This window comes from Alligator mississippiensis, chromosome 2 (genome assembly GCF_030867095.1).
Source record: "Alligator mississippiensis isolate rAllMis1 chromosome 2, rAllMis1, whole genome shotgun sequence".
Taxonomy (NCBI): domain Eukaryota; kingdom Metazoa; phylum Chordata; order Crocodylia; family Alligatoridae; genus Alligator; species Alligator mississippiensis.
In genome coordinates this window covers 178,867,839-178,889,053 of record NC_081825.1, presented here as the reverse complement: position 1 = coordinate 178,889,053, position 21,215 = coordinate 178,867,839, and the positions used below count along the sequence as shown (strand labels likewise).

The window sequence follows — 21,215 nt, the reverse complement described above, 5'->3', positions numbered from 1 at the left end:
TGGGTTCCCGCCTTTCCTCTCAGAACTCCATATGCATTTTGAATTAGACAGTCATTGGTTAAAAAAATGACAGGGAGAACATCTTCCTAGTTGATTTTTGTACATTTTCCCCCTTTATTTATACCTACGTACATTCTGGATATGTCTACATGAGACGCTTGATGCACATTAACCTGATAACACTGTGCAGTAGCAGGCTGGTCAAAAACCATGCTAATAGCCTACGGCAGTGTTATTAGGCTAATGCATAGTAAGCTTCACAAAATAGCTGTGCGCTGGCACTACTGCACAGTAACTCTAGTTACTGTACATTTAGTTAGTACTTTATTAGGCAAATACTAAACTAAATATTCAGTAACTAAGGCTTCATTAATGAGTGTGTAGACGTGCCCCCTGTGAACTATTACATAATCCTACATTGGAAAGACAAGACTGAACAGAGATTTTATTTAGGAATGTGGTCCAAGAGACTTTAATTAGAAGAGGAGGAAACTTTTCAGTGCTATTTCTCACTAGCCAAAGTGCCGATCAGTGTACTGTTAGTTATCTGTGGTGGGTGTGTCTGTGAATTTAAATTATATTGCTACAAAGCATGTGGAGCTAAAAGAGTGCAACTGGTCCTGTCACCAGTCAGGCAGTGGAGCAGTAGACCAAGGAAGACTAAATTTCAGTGCTACATGTGCAGCAGACAGTGAGGATGCCTCCACAATCTGGCGACACAGAAGAACAGGAGGAACCTATTCTAGATTTTTTGCAACTTTTTACTTGGGAGGAGATTGCAATCCATACTGGCCAGGGCCATGGGACATCAGGGCAGGAGCGGTGGCTGGTGATTGATAGGAAGATCTATGATGTCAGCAAGTTCTACCTGCGGCACCCAGGAGGGCGACAAGTTATCAGTCACTATGCAGGGCAAGATGCAACGGTGAGAACTGGAAAGGGAGGGAAGCATAACAGTCTGGTGGGTTATCAGTCAAAATGAAAGCCAGGATGTCATGGTAAGACCTGGGAAGAGGTACCTGCATTATTTGCCAGTAAGTTTGGCAAGATGACCAAAAGCAATGAAAGAAAGTGACATGATGCTAGAGATGAGACAATATTTTTAGGATAGATTTTCAGGAGAGGAGCACTATCAAGGTCTTGTGGGCAAAACTGGAGACCTGTCAGGGCACGATGGACAGCAGGAAGAGGAGGCCAATTGCAAAGTATCACATGAGGGAGGAGGCATAGAAAGCACAGTAGAAATGATCTAGGGACTGGTAATGAGGATATTTGGGACTAGACATGTGGAAAAATTATACAGATAATCATAATCTTCCATTTAAAAAAAATAATTTGTTGGAGATTTCTCTAGGACTTTTTGAGTTTGCTTCTATGACAACTTTTATTTCTCTGCTAAAGAGACACTAGTTTCATGATGTTAATCTTGGGGACAGGAGATGATGTCTGTAAAGGGATACAATTCCACTTGTCCCTGAAAAAGATGAAGTATGGAGACTTGAAATTTGATTTAAGAGACTTGAATTTTGATTTAACTATAAATTTTTGGAAAGAAAAAGCCACAAGGGTCTTGAAACTGTAGTCTAAGATGCATGAGCTTTATTATCATAACAGTGAAGTCATTTGCTTATAATGTCATGGGTCTGGACAGAGCTTTTTAATCTCACTGTGACAAAATGTCACTTAGCCAGAGAATCCTGGAAGTTCATCTGTCCAAAGAGACTTCTGTCCTTGACTGTCACACCTACAGATATGTTTTTTTGGTAGGAGAAGTTGCATGGAGTGCCATGTGACGCAGGGGAAGTGAACTTCCCTAGACTTAATCCTGTACACTCATATTTATCCCTTCTCTAATTCATGCAATGGAAGCAGTCTCTGCTCAGTATCAGAGGGACTTCACAGGGAAAATGACGTGTCTAATCAGTCATATGTTATTGACATCCAGGAGTCTCTTTTTAAAGAATGAGCTGAGCATTATATTTCTGTTAGGCCTATGCAAGTAGGCATCTATTCAATCCAGCCACTTTGGATGCCAGGGGACCAGAGCTCCGGAGCGGGTTCCTGCTTTGATCCGGCCAAAGCAGCTCTGAAGCTTTGGAGCTGCCTCAGAGATCCAGCCATAGGGTATAATGGGGAATCAATAGAATATCTATAACTTTGTTGTTTTTTGTCTGATTTGGAATAAACTTGCAGAGATGATAGCCTGTGCTGAGAGCATGATGTCTGCCAAGTTTCAAGAAGAACGGTGCAGGGGTTCGAGGGGAACTGGACCCCAAATTCTTGAAAGCAAAACTTATGTCACGTGTATATGTTACACCACAGTGGGGGTGAAAACTGCAGAGATGGTGGCCCCTGGTGAGGCCACAAAGTCTGCCAAGTTTCAAGAAGATTGGTGCATGGGTTTGGGGGAAACTGCACCTCAAGCTGCTGTCAGGCAAAACTAGTGACACAGATGACCCTGTGTGTGTGTTAAGGCACAGTGGGCTGAAAACTACAGGAATGGTGGCCCCTGCTGAGGCCATGAAGCCTGCCAAGTTTCAAGGAGATAAGTGCAGGGGTTTGGGGGAACTGCACCTCAAGCTGCAGACAAGCAAAACTCGTGACATGGGTGACCCTATTTGTGTTAAGGCACAGCATGGCAAAACTTGTAGGGATGGTAGCCCCTGTTGTGGCCATGAAGCCTACCAGTTGTCGAGGAGATGGGTGCAGGGCTTCTGGGTTCTGGGGCCCTGCACCACTAGCTGCTGACAGGCAAAACTCGTGCCATGGGTGCTTGTGCAACTGACTGTCTCTGTCTGGGGGAAGTTGATTGTCTGTATTGATTCTTTTCTCTACTTAGCCTGTGGTTTTGTAGGTGTTAATTGTTGCTAATTAACTGGTTACATTAGCTAGGAACTGTGTATTGAGCTGGTCCCTGAGTGAATCATTATTGATTGGTAACTGGTAACACAGTAGCTTAGCAGCCAGGCCTGCAGTAGTTCCCCCTCCTCCCCCACCCACCGCCCCAAGACAGACACAGTTGCACAAGCACCCATGTCATGAGTTTTGCCTGTCAGCAGTTAGAGGTGCAGGGCCACAGAACCCCCCTGCACCCATCTCCTCGACAGCTGGCAGGCATCATGGCCACAGCAGGGGCTACCATCCCTGCAGCTTTCATCCTGCTCTGCCTTAACACACACAGCCATGTAATGAGTTTTGCTTGTCCGCAGCTTGAGGAGCAGTTCCCCCCAAACCTCTGCATTTATCTCCTTAAAACTTGGCAGGCTTTGTTGCCTCAGCAGGGGCCACCAACCCTGTAGTTTTCAGCCTGCTGAACCTTAACACACACAGGGTCATCTATGATATGAGTCAGCAGCTTGAGGTGCCGTTTCCCCCAAACCCCTACACCGATCTTTGTGAGACTTGGCAGACTTCATGCTCTCAGCAGAGGCTATCATACCTAAAAATTCCATCCAAATCAGACAAAAAACAACAAAGTTATAGATATTTCTTTGATTCCCCATCATACCCTATGGCCGGATCTCCGAAGCGGCTCCGAAGCTTTTCCAAAGTGCTTCAGAAGCTCCAAACTGCTTTAGGAAGCCTAACAAAGCCAGCATTTTGATCTGCACATGTTGCTTCAGACATTGAAGCTTCTCCAAATCTGAAGCATGGTCCAAAGCCTCGCACAGCCCTAGTTTCTGTGGGTGGAAAATTATATGGAAACACTCTCTACTTCTCTTTTGGAAGGCCACTTTTCATACTGAATAAGCAAAAAGCAGTGGCAACACATAGGGGATGCACGTGCACCCCCTGAGAGTGGTGGTGCACCCTCTGACAGTCATCATTCCCTGCTTAGGCAACGGGCAGGGGGGCAGGTGGGAACACTGTTGTCCCCCCTGAGAATGCTGGCTGGGGAGTGGGGCACCAAGAGAAGCACTGCTGGTACTTCCAGGCATGCCCCTGGCCCTTTCAGGCATGCTGCTGGCACTTCCAGGTCAGCATGCATGACTGGCGGGGGGACTCCCTCCCCCATTCGGTGCATTTGGCCATGGGAGGACCTTCTCACCAGTTTCTAACTAGTGTCTGTGGGGGGGGGGGGCAAGTGCCCCTCTGACTCAGAAGGCACCAGTTGCCCATGGCAAAAAGCATGGACACTGGGATTCCTGGAGCATTCAGTCTTCTTCCCTCCATGCTTGAATCCTCATTTCTGGGACATTGAAGGTGGTATTTTATAAACCAGAACTGCCCAGTAATAAAATCACTGGAGCTAGTACTGTCACCTGATGGAAGATGAAAGAGAGACTGTATGAACTCCATTGCGAATGGGGCTTCCACTCTGAGTTCCTTCTGGTTCTACTGTAATACAAGTAGCCTGCAAGATCTTTAAAATTCAATTATCTTTTGTCCCAAATAGCCAGGAAGAGACTTGTTCACTGACCAGTTCCTATTGTGGAACTATACCTAGAAATTGCAGCTTCTGGCTAGATCCCTTTCCGTGAAACAAATAGATGAAAGATTAGTTTTCTTCTACAAACAACGTTTCACTGAAAGTTACCATGTTCATCACCTGCTACACCTAGGTATCTTTATGACAATTAAGCTATACAAGAATTTTTTAACTTTCTATATCTGATGACCTAGGCCTTTCAGTACAAAGAGAGGCATGTGCAACTTTCTCCCTACCTTTCTTTCCAGCTAAGATAGATCTTATTTTGAGAGGAATAAAAGCCAACAAGTCTTTTAGTTCTGTGTTTGTACAGTGCCTTGTAGAGAGGGACCTGGTGCTATGGAGGTCCTGAACACAATTGCAATACAATAATACCATATTTACCTGAATTCAAGTTGACTATGAATTTAAGACAACCCCCCCAAAATTAGATTCTATACATAGAATATTTATAAACCTGTTATAATTTTACTTGCATGGAATCTAATTATTGGAGGGTTGTCTTACATTCAGCAGGCAGTGGGGAAAGCTTGGGAGGCAGTAGAGGGACAAGAGTTGGGGGAAGGTGGTAGGGGAGGCAGGAGGGGGTGGGTGGTGGGAGGGGCTGTTGGTCAGTGGGTGGGAGGGGAAGGCAGTGTGAGGTCAGATTGTGGAAGAGTCAGTGGCTGGGGCAGGCGGTAGGGGAGTCAAGCAGCTTGACCATTTTCCTCCACACCTTACCCCCTGCCACAAGCCCCCCACCACTTGCCACCCTGCTGCCTACCGCCCCCCATGCTTTACCAATGGCACCTGCCTTCTCCACACTGCCTGCCCCCTTTGCTGCCCGCCCCCAGTCACTCTCCACTCTGCAGCCTCTGTTCCCCAGCCTCTTGTCCTCACTTTGGGTCTGGCAGGCAGAGCAAAGAGGGGCGGGGAGGGCAGGTGGGGGGGCAGAGGCTGTGCCGGGGGAGAGGTGGAAGGCAGGTGGGGCGGGAGCAAAGGCTGTAGGAGGGAGAAAAAGTGCAGAGGCAGAGGGTGGGCCAGGCAGCAGCTGCTGCTCCAACCCTGGGTTGGGGGAAGAGCTGGAGCCAGATCTGCAGCAGCCATCTCCTTCCCTTGCTTACTTCCCTTGTACTTGAATCCAAGTAATCCATACCTGCCCACCCGCATGTTCCCCATAGCCCCTTTCCGAGTACTCCTGGGGGTCCATTGACTACCGTGGTCTAACAATTGCACCAAAATTACTCTTGTAGTGTGAGGGAGAGAGTGTGGATTGCAACCTGCCTTATGTGCAGGGGCTGTTTCATGTGTATCATTGTCCCTTTAGTCGTCTCCAATGGATGGAGAAGACCAGGACTTTATGATCACTCCACCCCCAATAACAACCTCTATCTTCTCCAGACTGTCAGTCTCACAATCACCAGTGAGATGGCTAGCCTAAACAGTGGTGGTGGTACCTGCTACCTTGCACTCTTTTCTTTTCTTCTTCAGTCAAAGTATAGAAATAGCTGTACTTTCTTCTTAACCTTGCCTAAACTATAACATGAACTTGGGCCGAAGATGTAGGATTTCCTTCTGGATGTGAAATAACTTTCTACACTGGAACTGACTCTGAAAGTTGCTTTCAAACAGATGTGTTGTTAGAAACCATTATTTTAAAAGCAAGCAAACACTCGTTAGAGTAGGCGGCACAAATTATAAGGCTGTTCTTCTTGAAGAGGCAACAATATAGAAGCTGCTCCCTCCAGTGTCCTCCCAGGGCGTGGGCTGATATGAGATTTCAGAACACTCTATAGGGCAACATGCATGTATTGCACTTTTGCACTGTCTCATTCAATTGTTTTGTTTCTGCATTTTAAAGGGATGGGTATTTTATCTGTAAATTACACATATGCTGAGGAATGGGCACAGCATGAGGAAATGAACTAAACTGAAAAAAGGTTCAGAGAATCACTATTTACTGTCTAAGAAAACTTCTTCAGAGTAAGAGACTAAAAAGCCCAAGCCATTTAATTGGACTAAAAGAAGATTAAGGGATGGCTTGATCACAATGCACAAGTGCCAATTTATAGAGAAATTTTCTGCTGACTGAGGACTCTCAAGGCATTAAATGATTCAGTCACCAGAGACTGAAGTTAGTTAGTCAGAATGGAAACAGGTACAACTTTTTCCAATGTAGGTAATTACTGACTGGACTAAAGGCCTTGTTACATGTTCTTCTTTGAGAGGCTCAAATGTTGATTGGTGTTCAAAGCAGCTGCACCTTAAGGCTAAAAACCTCTGACTTTCCCCCATCTGCACAGCTGTGACTTTCCACTAGAGGGCTGGTGAGCCAAGGCAGGATTGTTCCCCTGCTCTTTGTGGGAGCATGAGAGAGATGGTTCGGGGTGGGACGGGGGCAGGAATTTGAAGCTGGGAGGCAGAGAGTTAATGGGATGGGGGTGGGTAATGAAATGGGAGATAGAAAGGAAATGGGGATGGGGGAAGGGTGGTGAAGTAAAGCAAGTCAGCCACTGAAGGATCAAAAAAAGGTTAAGAAAAGGTTAAAAAGAAATAAAGAGGTAAGTTAAAGAAGGTCTCATGTCTTAATAAATTGGTATTTGGGATGGGGGGAATGGGAGGTGCTGATTGTGCTTCCCTGGGGTGGCTGGTAGGTGGAAGTGGTTAGAGAAGGCACTTTTGGGGGAGATACTGCCCCTGTCCCAGGAAGGAAACCCCAGCTCATGGGAACCTGATCTGGCCCCTACCTTGTTCCCCTCCCCCAACCCCCTGGACCCCCCTCCTGGACCTGTCTGTGCCCTGAGACCTGACTAGTTGGCATGTGCTCTGTATGCTGTTTCACAGGGTTGAACCCCGGGGGGTGGAAAGGTCACACACATAGGGGCAGGAGGGGGAGATGGATTGGAACCAAAACCACCTGCTGGGAAGTATAGTTGAGGGAGTGGAAAGTTTGTCCACATAGAACGGGAGGGTAGGGAGGAGACACTGCATCCCAGGATGCTGGAGGAATGCAACTTGGGTGGCTCATCTGTGGGGAGTTGGCCACACATGAATGAATCATGAGCTAGGTAACACAGATCAGAAATAAGTCTGCTCTGAAATAGCATAATGTTAAGCCATCCAAATGGTGCTTAACATTAGTTTCAGATGTTAATGTTTGGACAAGAGATTAAAAATTCCAGGAGCCTCCTAAAATTAATGTGTAACAAGGCCTTATATAAAAGGGATCTTGGTCCCCTCAGGTCTTCATATTAATACTGGGTGGTTCAAGTTATAGGTAGATGCAGGAATTGTGTTCTATGATCTCTGGTATGCAGGTGATCAAGCTAGGTCAGTGGTGCCCAACCTTTTGGCTCTGCAGGCTGGATGAGTGGTGCAGGGTCAGTCTGTGGGCCAGATCTGGTCTATGGGTCAGATCCAGCACATGGGGCCATGACCTGACCTGATACACAGAGCTGGCCTAACACTAGCCCCAGATCCACAATTTGGCTTCAGCTCCACAAACTGGATTGTATCCTGTGCCAGGCTGTGCCTTATGCACAGGGTCATGTCACTTGGCCACTAGGGCTTGGAAATTTAGCAGTGTAGAAATTGTGGCAGTATTAATTTCTGGACTCATTGGGGGCCTCGTAGACCTTAATGACATGGTTCCATGGGCTAAGGGTTGAATATCCTCAAACTAGATGATTGAGCCATAGAGGCACCAAATGTCTGGACCCAAATGGCCTTTGGATTCTGTCTCATTGGCCTAAAGAGGTGATGGAAGGTCTGGGCAGCCTCCGCTCCTCCAAAAACTCCTGTCTAGGCATATGCATCAAAGGTCTGGGTGACCTCTCATGCATACACCATGATCCAGAAAGATCAATGGTTGCTAAATATATGTGCGAGAGAGAGAGGAGAAGGCAAAGATTAGGACGTGCTTCTCATGTTGCTAGGTTTGGTCTTGAGCAGGGAATAGAACATCAGGAATAAATCTTGGATTCTGCATTCAACAGAGAAAGGATCACCCAGGTAATCTGTTCAATGAAACTTGTCTTGCTAACCATGAGGCTATGTTATACTGGTAGAAGCTTTTTTTCAGAGTGGTCCAGAAGAGTAGCAGGAGTTTCAGCTAAGAGGTCATGATGAATGTGTATTACAGTGGGCCCACACATTCATTAATGCACCTTATATACTGTGCATTTTGTTTAGTACTTACTTAAAATGTTCAGTCACTAGAGTTACTGCACAGTAGCACTGGTGCATGGCTTTTTCTTGACACTTACTATGTGTTAGCCTAATAACACTGTGCAGTAAGCTATTAGCATGTTTTTTAACCACCACATTACTGCACAGTGTTTTTAGGCTAATGCACAATAAGCATCTTGCATGGATGTGCCCAGTGGGTGGGTCTGTGGCAGCCTGAACCAGATGCCATCTTCCAGCCACTTGCAGTTGGTAATGGGTGCTAGTTCTGCTTTAGTATCTGGATACACAGTAGCAGTAGAAGAACTCCTTCTCTGTCCCAGTGGAAAGTTCCATTAGCACATGCTCTTCAAAAACTCAGGTGTCAAGTGCCTGCTATAGGCAGAGCTGGAATTATGAAGTGTTTGGAGAGGGATCTCCACAATCCACACTGCTATGGAGATTCTGCATCATGGGTGACTGGTCCCTCCTGAGACTTTGGGGGCACAGTTTGTGGGCAGCAGTGTCAGCAGTGTTGGTGGTGGGTTGGTGAGCAGCGACCACCCACAGAAGCTGGCGGCAGGAGGCGGGGAGGGGAGGTGGTGAGCAGTGACTGCCTGCAGAAGCCGGCAGCGGTGACGGTGGGGTGGTGAGCAGTGACTACCTGCAGAAGCCAGCGTTGGCATCAGCAGCGGCCAATCTCAGGCGGGACATGTGCCTCCCTGTATGGCCCAACAGTCGCCTATATTCTGTGTTGATGATCATCTTCTGTCTCAGTTACTGCAACGACCTTCTCATTAGTTGTCTTGTTTACGAGGAGGATTTGTTAGTATCTTAGAGGAGTGGCTTTCAGTGTAATGACATAGGTGACAGTCACTAGTAAAGGGCCACACAGAGCAGTGGAAGTAAAGAGTAACTGTAGTATCAGCATTGAAGGGGCTAGGACTCATTTGTCTGAAGCACTGAGCAGCATAGGATCTGGCCTGTGTCTTCCTTTCTCACCCCAGGCCCTTCTGTCTTTCTCAGGATGCCTTTGTTGCCTTCCACAAAGATAAGGAGCTCGTGAAAAAATACTTGAAACCACTACAGATTGGAGAGTTAGCACCAGATCAACCTACCTCTGAGCCCAGCAAAAATGTGAGTGCCTGGAGAACCAGATGTGAAATGGGATATGGGCTCCTATGGGGGAAAAAAATTATGGACCAGCAGCTGCAATCTCCAATATACTGTGCATTCAGCATTGCATCACAGATGGGAGTGCTGAGGTGCTCATCCAGGCTGGTAATACATGAAAAGATCTTGGAATCACATACACTTCACATGGAGTTGCAAGTGGTTTACACGGCTCATTCTATGTCACTGAGACCCCACTCAACTCCTCACTAACATATACCCTCATGTATACCAATGGCTGTTAACAATTCTGTACCCTCTCTGCTACAATGAACTATGCAGGAGGAGAAGCAAGGCAGTAGAATATCTCTTGTGGCTCTGAAGGATGCTCTGTGCACAGACAGTGCAGTAATTTTGTATGTCTCAACAGAAACTGCTGGTGGAGGACTTCCATGAGCTACGTGCCACTGTTGAGAGGATGGGACTCCTGAAGCCTAATTACTTCTTTTTCTTCCTGGTTTTCCTGCACATCCTTGTACTGGATGCCGCTTCCTGGCTCACTGTGTGGTACTTTGGCTCATCCTTAGTGCCTTTCCTCATTGGTATGGCACTGTTTGTTACTGCCCAGGTAATTTATGCAAATCACCACCACAGTTATGGGCTATTCCATTCTTCAGCGTGCGTGAGACCAGTATGTGGTATAATTCCAGGTATTTTCCCTGTAGTTTCCTCTCCCTAGACCAGGGGCGGGCAATTATTTTGGGCAGAGGGCCACTTACCCAGTTTTGGCAAGCTGTTGAGGGTTGCATGGGTAGCCCCACCCCTTGAGAGGTGCCTGCCCCCAGGTCACCATCTTGGGACCAATGTCCCAGGGCCAGCACTGGTGGGGCCCAGAGCAGGGCACAGGCTGGCAGGGATCTGTGGAGCTGGGCTGGGCTGCACCAGCAGGGAGAGCAGGGAGCTGGCCTGGGCCCCGCCAGCACTGGCCCTGGGACAATGGTGCGGGTGCTGTGCTCCTGCTGGCTTCCATGCCCGCTCACGCCCAGTGGCCCCCAGCCCCACAGTACAGGTGGGGGTGGGAGGGGGGAAGCGCACAGCCCTGACCCCCTGCTCACCAGCAGGGAAGAAGCTGCTACTGAGTGCAGGGAAAAGCGGCCCCTCGCCCCCCCACCCATGGCTGGCACTCCCTGCTGCAGACCAGTCAGCCTCACCTCAGTCCCTGGAAAAATCATGGAGCAGATCCTCAAGGAATCCATTTCTAAGCACTTGGAGGAGAAAAAGGTGATTAGGAGCAGTCAGCATGGATTCACCAACGGGAAAATCATGCTTGACCAACGTGATTGCCTTCCATGATGAGGTGACTGGCTCTGTGGATGCAGAGAGACTGGTGGATGTGGTGTACCTTGATTTTAGTAAGGCTTTTGATACAATCTCCCACAGCATTCTCGCAGCCAAGCTAAGGTAGTATGGGCTGGATGAATGGACTGTAAGGTGGATAGAAAACTGGTTGGAGCATTGGGCTCAGAGAGTAGTAATAAGTGGCTCAATGTCTGTTTGGCAGCTGGTATCAAGTGGAGTGCCCCAGAAGTTGGTGCTGGAGAGGTTTTGTTCAATGTCTTCATCAGTGACCTGGAAGATGGCATAGAGTGCACACTCAGCAAGTTTGCAGATGACACCAAGCTGGGGTGCATAGTAGATATGGTGTAGGGTAGGGCTAGGATTCAGAGTGACTTAGACAAATTGGAGGATTGGACCAAAAGAAATTTTGTGAAGTTCAGCAAGAATATATGCACAGTCCTGCACTTAGGATGGATCAATCCCATGCACCAGTACAGGCTGGGGGCTGACTGGCTGGGCAGCAGCTCTGCAGAAAAGGACCTTGTTGCAGTGGACAGCAAACTGAATATGAGCAAGTAGTGTGTCCTTGCTACCAAGAAGGCTAATGGCATACTGACTGCATTGATAGGTGTGTTGACAGTAGGCCAAAGGAAGTGATTATTCCCTTCTATTCAGCACTGGTGAGGCCACACCTGGAGTACTGTGTTCAGTTTCGGGCCCCCGCTACAGAAAGGATGTGGGAAATTTGAAGAGAGTCTAGTGGAGGGCAGCAAAAATGGTGATGGGGCTGAGGCACATGACTTATGAGGAAAGACTGAGGGTACTGGGCTTATTTAGTCTAGAGAAGAGAAGATTGAGGAGGGCTTTAATAGCAGCCTTCAACTACTTGAAGGTGGGTTTGAAAGAAGATGGAACCAGACTGTTCTCAGTGGTGTCAGATAACAGAACAAGGAATATTGGTCTCAAGTTGCAGTGAGGGAAGTTTAGGTTAGACATTAGGAAAAAAATTCTTACTAGGAGGGTAGTAAAACACTGGAACAGGTTACCCAGAGAAGTGGTGGAAGCTCCATCCTTGGAGGTTTTCAGAACCCAGCTAGACAAATCTTTGGCTGGGATGACCTAATTGGGGACAGTCCTGTTTTGAGCAGGGATTTGGACTAGATGACCTTTTGAGGTCCCTCCGAATCTTAATTTTCTATGATTCTGTGGTTTTCCTTTAAAGTTGGTGGCTGCCTAAATGATGCTCTGGATAGAGTGTCTGAAGTTACGAGCATTTTTCCTGGTATACTGTATTTTCTTGCAAACAACACACAGATCCCCCTCCCGCCCCCAAACAAGATGCTGGACATATTAGTGTGAATTATATATGAGATGTATGGTAAGAAAAATTTCTGCTGGTTACTCCACAAAAGTGACATCTGCACATGACTCATAGCAAGCAGAACAATGAGCAGGCTCAGCTTCCTAGGTGATGCTACTCAATTACTTATTGCAAGAAAAGATCTTTTCTTCTCTATTTGGCCTTTCAAAACCAAGGTTTATTTTTTATTCTGGAGTGTGTGTATGTGAGAAAATATGATATGTTCAATGTTGAATGAAAATCGCAAATGTTGTAGTTGAAATGTCTAAACCGTGGGTGGAAGGACAATGATGCCACCAGGATTTTGTCACCTGTTTTTAATTTTTAGGCCCAGCAAGTAAGAACTAAGTAATTCACAGGCCCAGCTAATTGCCAAGCTTCTTTTTCTACTTAAGTATAGCACTGCTCAGTGTTTGTAAGACATCTTAATATAAATGCAGCAGGACTCTGGTGTCCTTCTGGCTATGTAAGAATGAGCTCTGCTCCTAGAGCATATGAAGATGCATCTGTTTTAGTACTGTTGGGGAGCTTACTGAATACTGTGCCAAAACAGGCAGTGAGGCTAGTAGTTTCTTGACTGTATTGAACACTTTTTGTTGTTCACTCCCTCAGACCCACATGTTATTTTGAATTACCAATTTATCAAATCAAGAGCAAGACCTTATAAAGGGGGATAAGGCAAAATGCTGTGTTTATTGATGATATGAATTAGACCTAGAGGTTCAGACACACCACTCACACAGATACACACACATCATCCTACACATCATTACACTTGGACAAACACAAACACAAAACAACCATTCCATTCAGATATTATAGCTACCAGCAGCAGTTGTTCAATAGAAGTACTGGGTGGCTGGCCCAGGCCTATTGAGAGAAGATGCAGGTAGCAGGCTGGAGCGGGGTGAACAGACATGTCTGTGCTCCGAAAAAGCAGCAGTTGAGAGAGACTCACCCAGGCTGGTATATTCCAGAATCTTCTTTTATTGGGATTGACATCCTTTGTTTAGCACTTTGGCGTTTTTTCATACCCATTTTCTGTTTTTGCAATTGTTTCTCATCCATCTTCTACTCATCACAGCCCAAGGTCAGTTCGGTTATAAAAGTTGGTATCTCAGCCTTGGAGTGTCCTTGCTGTCCATCTGGCAGGATGTGTGCATTCCTTCTCCTCGTTATCTCCTTTGTGCCCTAGGCCTCAAAGGGATTCTTCAGCCATCTTTTAATTAGTTTACTGACTGGTAACTTACACGTTTGGTGCCTTGTTGCTTACAAACACAGTTAAATCTTCTTTTCCTGTCTCTATGCCATTCTCTCACCATTCACCCTTTCACATATACTCATACATAAGGGACATGCAGAGTTCATTCACTTATGTCAAGCAAAAGAATACAAAATGGAGTTTTCAAGTTACTTACAGGACAAGACTAACATGGTTACAGTTCACTACTATTATGCTCTATGTTAACATCAGCTACATTTGATCAGTTCATGCTACACACATATTGAGTCTATTAAGGAAATTAAGGAAATAGTTTTGCTAGCTGGGCTAAGTTTGGTAAAAATTTTCCTAACTGTTTGGCCATATATAGGGACCTACCTAAATTGTGATGGAAGTGCACTGCACAGCGGCTCCTTTAATGTTTATCTTCTTGCTGCATATTCTGTCCCCAGCCCTGCCACTGATTGGCTGAGGGGCCCTGGCAGCTGCATTGCTCACTGCTGATTGGTCAGGAGGCAAAAACCATGGTTTTAAATGTGCTGTGGTTTTTGCCTCCCAGCTGATCAGTGGTGAGTGGCAGGGCTGCCAGGGCCCTTCTGCCAGTCAGTGGAAGGACAGGGGGTGGGCAGCAAAAGGAGCAATATTAAAGGAGCTGCTGCGTAGCACATGTCTGCCACAATTTAGTTAGGTCCCCATCCATATCCAATAATCATTTTATGACAGGAAGGTCTTTGAGCCCAGGTAAGGCATGTAATGCCTTTACTTTGTCCAGGTCTGACTGACTTTCATTTTTGGCTAATGTTATGCCTAACACATTATCTCTGCCTTCCCACATTTATATTTCTCATTTAAAGTGAGACCAGATTGTGGGAAGCATCTCAAAACAGCATGTAAATGATAATCATATGGGAAACATCATCAAAACTTCCTCAGACCTGTGAAAACACGAGTACACATTTCTTGTATGGTTTCTCTTTTGTTGTTAATTGAATTCATTTTCTCTGTTAGACCTGGCCCTTGTGCTGCTAGCAATCCCAGCTTTGGTCTGAGGCATGGGGATGTTCAGGTGACCTCTTGCTCATTGTCACTCTCAGTGTTCATGCTGTTTGCATTTGTTTGCTCTAAGATGCTGCTGTCTGCAGATAGTCTCCTGGGGCAATGAAGAAAGAGTGACTCAAATTTGTGTTTGGATATGGAAGATCAGACAGGGTTACTGTCACTTGGGCAGTATACCAGCTGGGCTATTTAACTATCAGCCCAACTTAGTGAAACTTGCCTTTTTCAGGTACCCCCCCTCCCCCCCCCCCCCGGGTCACTATGAAAAACAAGTCTTGCAGAATCTGTACTTGCAGTGCCCTAGTATTGTGCCACTGTTTAACTGTCTTTTTATCAAGATGTCTATTTGTACTTGTCTCTTTTGCCAAATTTGGTTCTTTTTATTTTTGCCTTATTAACATCTCTTACTTTTAACATTACTTCTCAAGTCATCCAGCTACAGCTTTTGCTACTCCCTTCTTTGGATCAGCTTCTTTGATCATTAAGTGTGTTTTTATTTTTTTACCTTTATTATCAGGTCATTCAGCAGTCAGTGAAGCCTTCTTTTCACAAGCTCCTTTTTTTGGAGGTTTAGCTTAACTATTTTTACCCTAACTGGAAGTACCACATCCAGTGGGAGAACTTTTAACTCTTGCACACTCTTGCACCATGTAGTTAGGCTGTTACAGAATTTTCTTTTTTCTCCAATTTTCCCTTGAACTGGCTACAAACTTCTAGTATTAGTCACCCCTTGCAGAATTTTATCTGCTATCTGCAGCTATCCATCCCAGGATCAATTGTACTCTTTTGTAGTCATTGCAGTAACTACAGCTCCAGTATCTATTTTGAATTAAAAAGTCCAACTAGTTGTGGATCCAGTAATGGGGCAAGTGGGGTGTAGCCCTCCCACTTCCACTCACTATGCATGTGATGCACATGGACTGTATCCATTTATCTGATATAGTTTTCTGTACATGTCTAATGTACCAGTCATGGAATTCATTCATGTTGTATCTTTATTGCTTCTCTCATCTTAACTTTCGTTAAAGCTTTTGTGAGTGTGAGTTCTGGATCCAACTGCAGTTGTACTGATAAGCTGGTGTCTCTGGTGCCTACAATAGTTTTGTTTATCATGAGTTCTTTCAGAACTGCATAATAGCAGCTTTCAGCCATAGTGGGCATGTCTGCATGTGCAAATAATCTGGAAGCAGTTTTCTCTTAAGTAAACTACTCGAGAGTAAACTCTTTCAGGCACACATCTACACATGCAAGCACGTGGGAGCAGATTTGCTGCTCCTAGTGGCAAACCGCTTCCACTCCCAGCAGCCCTGCAATGGGTCCCTGCAGCAGCTAGGGGGAGCTCTAGGTTCCCTCTGGTTGATAGTCCAGGAGACAGCTGTCTCTTGGCAGGGGCTGGAACATTGCTCCCTGCCCCCAGGGAGCTGGCTGTTGCTGGGGCAGGCTCCGCCACCATAGCCCAGGCGTGGAAAAAGTCCCCCAGCCCTGGCAGTTAGGGAGCTCCCAGCCTCTGCTCCATGATTGTGGAGATCTCCCAGCCTAGATCCTGCAACCATGGGGCTTGGGCTACGTGGTTAAAGGATCTCCCAGTGCCAGCCCCATGACCACAGAGCTGGCACTGGGGGAGAAGGATCTCCCAGTGCTGGCCCCAGGACTGCAGAGCTGATGTTGGGAGATAAGAACCTTTCAGCCCCAGCCCTGCAACTACAGAATGGGAGCTGTGAGCTCCCTGCTGGCAGGGCAGGGGGACATTGTCCCTGCCTGGGATCCAGTGGCAGAGCCTGACCTAGCAGCAGGCAGCTCCTCGGGGCAGGAAGCTGACTGGGAGCACATGTTAGGCATCTACATGTGTGCTACTGTTCAGTTACTAATCATGAGTAAATTTGCTACTTGCATTTGCAGGTAGGAAATTTACTCATGATTAGAATTAATTACTGCACAGTAAGCATCTGCATGTGCAGATGTAGATGCTTGCTGTGCAGATTAGCTCTAATATGCAGTAAAGCATCTTGTGTAGACAGTCCCTGTGTGGACCTTAGTGATAAAACCCTTGGTTCCTGGGCTCTCCTATTAAATGTGGCCATTTCATATATAACATTTGGACTGTCTATAAAATATGCATCAAAAGTGTCTTTCTTCTTCTCCACAGAGAGGTGAAGGGCATGTAGAATATCATCTCCAGATTCTTGCATGGCAAAGACAAGGATACTTACTGATATTCTTTTGTTCTGTCTGATAATCCAGAAACCATCTGGAACCTCTCAAACCTTCTGCCTCAGTGATGCTGGCTGCTTGCTTTCTCACAGTCAAACTACTCTAACAGAGTCATTTTCATTATGGTCTCCAAGCTACACTGGATTTCAGCTTGTCTCTTCCTTGCTGCAGTTTGCAGAGTCTTCCCTGACTCTCTCTACTTTCTGAAAGTTTGGGGACTCCTCCCTTGCTTTCTTTTCCCTCTTTTGTTTCTTAAAGAGAGGAATCAGACTCCCTTTTGACACCTTGTAGTGAGAGAGAAAGGTACATGCCCCCACAGTGTGGATTCTAATTTAGTGCCCCTTCTAGTGACTGTCTGATCTTTATTACTGTCTCTCTAGACCTCTGTAGTGGATATAGAGGACCAGGACTCTGTGATCACACCACAATAACAGCGATGCTGGTTAACTCTGCAGATAATGCATATTGCTCAGTATAGTTATAGTTATGTTGAGAAGGAAGTTTGAAGGAACTCACTTTCCTTAAGGTCAGATTTTTCCTGCCTGACACAAGGCAGTAAACTCTACAGGGGTGTTGGCCATGCTAACCTCTGTTAGTATGATCTAACCTTCCCTTGCCAGTAGGTCAAGGGAAATGATTATTCCCCTCTATTCAGCACTGGTGAGGCCATATCTGGAGTATTGTGTTCAGTTTTGGGCCCCCCACTACATAAAGGATGTGGAGAGAGTCAAGTGAAGGGCAACAAAATGGTGAGGGGGCTGGGGGATGTGACTTACGAGCAAAAGCTGAGGGAACTGGCTTTATTTAGTCTAGAGAAGAGGAGACTGAGGGGGGATTTAATAGCAGCCTTTAACTACCTGAAGGTGGGGTTCAAAAGAGGATGGAGCTAGACTGTTCTCAGTGGTGGCAGATGACAGAACAAGGAGCAACAGTTTCAAGTTGCAGTAAGGGAAGTTTAGGTTAGATATTAGGAAAAGTTTTCTCATTAGGAGGGTAGTAAAGCACTGGAACAGGTTACGCAGAGAAGTGGTGGAATCTTCATCCTTGGAAGTTTTTAAGACCCAGCTAGACAAAGCTTTGGCTGGGATGATCTAGTTGGGGCTGGTCTTGCTTTGAGCAGTGGGTTGGACTAGAGACCTCCTGAAGTCCCTTTCATCCCTAATTTTATATGATTCTATGATTCAAAACTTGGGACATCATGCAGCTGTACTCAGTATAGAGAGCTTTGGTCTATTTCAGTCCCAGTCCTTCCAAAGAGGAGCTTGTGTGAGCAGACTACTGCTGCTGGAAGTGATTCTATTCCAAGAAGTGGACATGAAATATATCTTTGAGGAAGTGGATTTGGTATTGGCAGCTCATTTACCTCCTTACTCCATTTCACTAGATGGCTTCCTTCATGGCAGTCTTCCTGCCAAATCAAGAATGGGGCTTATTGTTTTCTGTCCAGAGTTCATGGCACACATTTGCAAGCCAAAATTCCCATGTATTCCCATAGGAATATGAAGTGCTTTGGAGCTCAGGACTTGTCAGAACTGACAGATCTGGATATTTCTCCTATATCTAGCTCATCCCTTTGGAATTACTAATACTCAGAAGGAGCAGCACACTTCTTTTTTATAGGCCAACTAAAGTTCCCGAGCCCTGCCCCTTACTCAACTGTTGTCCACAAAAAGAGTGTCTTATGCTCTGCAACCTTACTAGTTCAAAAATACATGTATAGACAGCAGAGTGAAAGTGAAAGGAAAGGGTGTTCTCGGGATTTGTACTCAGGATATCAGATTGTGCTCTTCCCAAAGTGGGATGCAGAGGGTGGTATTAAGTAGTAAACAGTGGGGAAGATGTTTCTGGGTTTGAATACATGGGAAGCTCACAGTGACATCGCCCTGGCTCTTTTTCCTCAGTGATTCTTTTGTCTTTCAGGCCCAGATCAATTGGTTTCAACATGATTTGGGGCACTTTTCAGTCGTCAGCAAAACTACATGGAACCGGTTTCTTCACATCCTTGTAATGGGTGTTCAGAAGGTATGTGTCAAACATGGGAATGCTTTGCAGAACTGATCAGAATTGTTCAGCAAATGTGGGAAGCCCTAGATTCAGGCGGCATCCTTTTTGGGGGATTTTATTCTAAATGAAGCAGGGAGGGAATGTTCTGCAGCTCTCCTGGATCAGTGAATAAATGGCAAAATGCATATTTGATAGCATGATAGTTTAAGTCCTCTGGCTGTTGACTTTCCTATAGGGAATGGTGGCCAGTTGGTGGAATCACCTGCATAACCAGCACCATGCAAAACCGAACTGCTTTCGCAAGGATCCTGATCTCAACATGCATCCTATTTTGTTTTCCTTGGGAAAGACACTTTCTATAGAGGTGAGTGTTAGAATTGTCTGATAACTTCTCAGGCTACTGAAAGGATATAATGGGAAAAAAAGAGGTAAATCTAGAAGGCTGTTAGATGTGGTATCACAATAATGTCCAGTATTCTCTCTGAACAGACATCAGTTTGTCATGCCTGGCTCCAGTGCCTGGTTCCTAGAGTCTTCTATGCCTCCCTTGGCTTGCCTTAGAGATACTCTGTTCTGCCAGGGTGGTACATAGCACTCCTATTTTCTCAATAGGAAAACATATACACTTCGGTCAAGTCATGTCCTACTGGTCACACATGGGAGAGGACTGGGTGGACCAGTATAACTAGCTTACAGCAGCTCTGACTTCAATGTAAAGTAAGCACTGTGACAAGGGGCCTCTGGCCTAGTGGTTAGGACACATGCCCAGGAAGTTGGAGAGCTAGGTTCCAAGCAACAGTGAGCCTGAAAGACTTTGACTTCACATCTGCTGTTTCCCAGGAAAATCCTACAATTTCCAGGCTAGGGACTAGGTCAGGCTGTGAGCATTCTCCATCTCTCTTGCTGAAGGTAAGCTACCAGGCAGAAAGTACTGCAAAAGCCATGGGAAAAGAAGGAGAGCATGCCACATAGACTGTGACTGGCCTAGTCAGTTATTTGATTTACATGCTGCTCATCTAAACAAAGGCTCAGGGTGGTTTAAAGTAAGCAAGCCGAATAACTTAAAAAAACAGAGAGTGACAAGAGAACAGCAACAACTTAAAAGGGAACTAGAATATCAAGATAAAACAGAGATTCCCAAACAGCATCTTGTCCTAGGTTTGGTTGGTAAATGCCCAAATAAGGAAGTCTTACAGAACTTACAAAAGATGTCCGGGTTTGGGCTCTGGTGAGTCTCAAGAGGGAGAGAGTTCCAGAGAGCTAGGAAATAACTGCCAAGAATGACCTCCTTCACATTTTTACCAACCAGAACTGACCTACTGATGGTATGTGGAGGAGGTTGCCCTCTGCTGACCTTAGGGATCACCATGGGGCATAAGGGGCAAGGTCCCTTTGGCATGTAGGGCCAAGAATATTTAGGGCCCTATAGGTCAAAACCAGAACTTTGAATTATACTTGGAAAGATATTGGGAACTAGTACAGATTCTGGAGCACTGGAGTTATTTGTTCCTGGTGACCCACTCCTGTCAGAAGAGGGGATGCCATGTCCTCACCAGCTGCAGCTTCTGGATGGTTTTCAAGGGCAGCCAGCCATACATGGCAGCAGTCTAGCCTTAAGGTTGCAAAGGTATGGTTGACAATGAACAGATCAGAGTCTGAAAGAAAGGGTTACAGCCTTCTTACTAGATGGAGCAGGAGAAAGCTATATCAACCACCTGAAGATCCAAGTGCAGCAAAGGATTCAGGAGCATCTCAAGGTGAACCTGAACAACAAGGGGAGACTGGATCCCATCAATGATAAGTGTGTCCTAGTTCCCACTAAGTCAAGTGGTCTGCCCACCACCATCATCTCTGGCTTATCTAAATTCAGTCTCAGTTGTTCACCTGCACCCAGTCCCTGACTGCAGCCAGGCACTAGGAAAGAACTGAGACTGTGGGATGATGGTCAGAAGAGAAGGAGAGGTAGAGCTGAGCTTCATCAGCATACTGATAACACCTCACTGTACACAGTTTTGCCCAGTGGCCTCGTATACACATTGAATAGTAGGGGCAATGATACAGAGCTCTGGGGGGCCTCAGGAAAGATTCTGAGAGGATGGTGACACTTGCCCATCGCCAACCTCTGAGGCCTCCCTGCTAAGAAAGAATGGAACCAATTTAGAGCTGTCCCTCAAATACCCACCTGGTCATGTAAATGCTTTATCAGCACCTCATGGTGCTGCTTTTCTGTATTCCTTCTTCTCTTTGACCTTAAAAATCCTCTTTGGGAAGATTAATAGCAAAGTGGAGATGGGTTGGTAGAGGACTGATTGGGAAGTGTCTGATAAATTCTCTCAGTA

The 21,215-nt window shown here is 46.0% G+C and overlaps 1 protein-coding gene across 1 annotated transcript in view; it reads left to right on the top strand.

Annotated features, from left to right (window-relative positions):
• The first annotated feature begins 614 nt into the window (after nucleotides 1–614).
• LOC102563927 (acyl-CoA (8-3)-desaturase) overlaps nucleotides 615–21,215 on the top strand; it is a 30,772-nt gene continuing 10,171 nt past the window's right edge. The window contains exons 1-5 of the mRNA XM_006274890.4: nucleotides 615–925; nucleotides 9,599–9,709; nucleotides 10,116–10,313; nucleotides 18,793–18,894; nucleotides 19,112–19,240. Of these exons, the coding sequence (XP_006274952.1) occupies nucleotides 698–925; nucleotides 9,599–9,709; nucleotides 10,116–10,313; nucleotides 18,793–18,894; nucleotides 19,112–19,240 (768 nt within the window). The 5' untranslated portion in view covers nucleotides 615–697. The remainder of the gene's footprint in view (nucleotides 926–9,598; nucleotides 9,710–10,115; nucleotides 10,314–18,792; nucleotides 18,895–19,111; nucleotides 19,241–21,215) is intronic.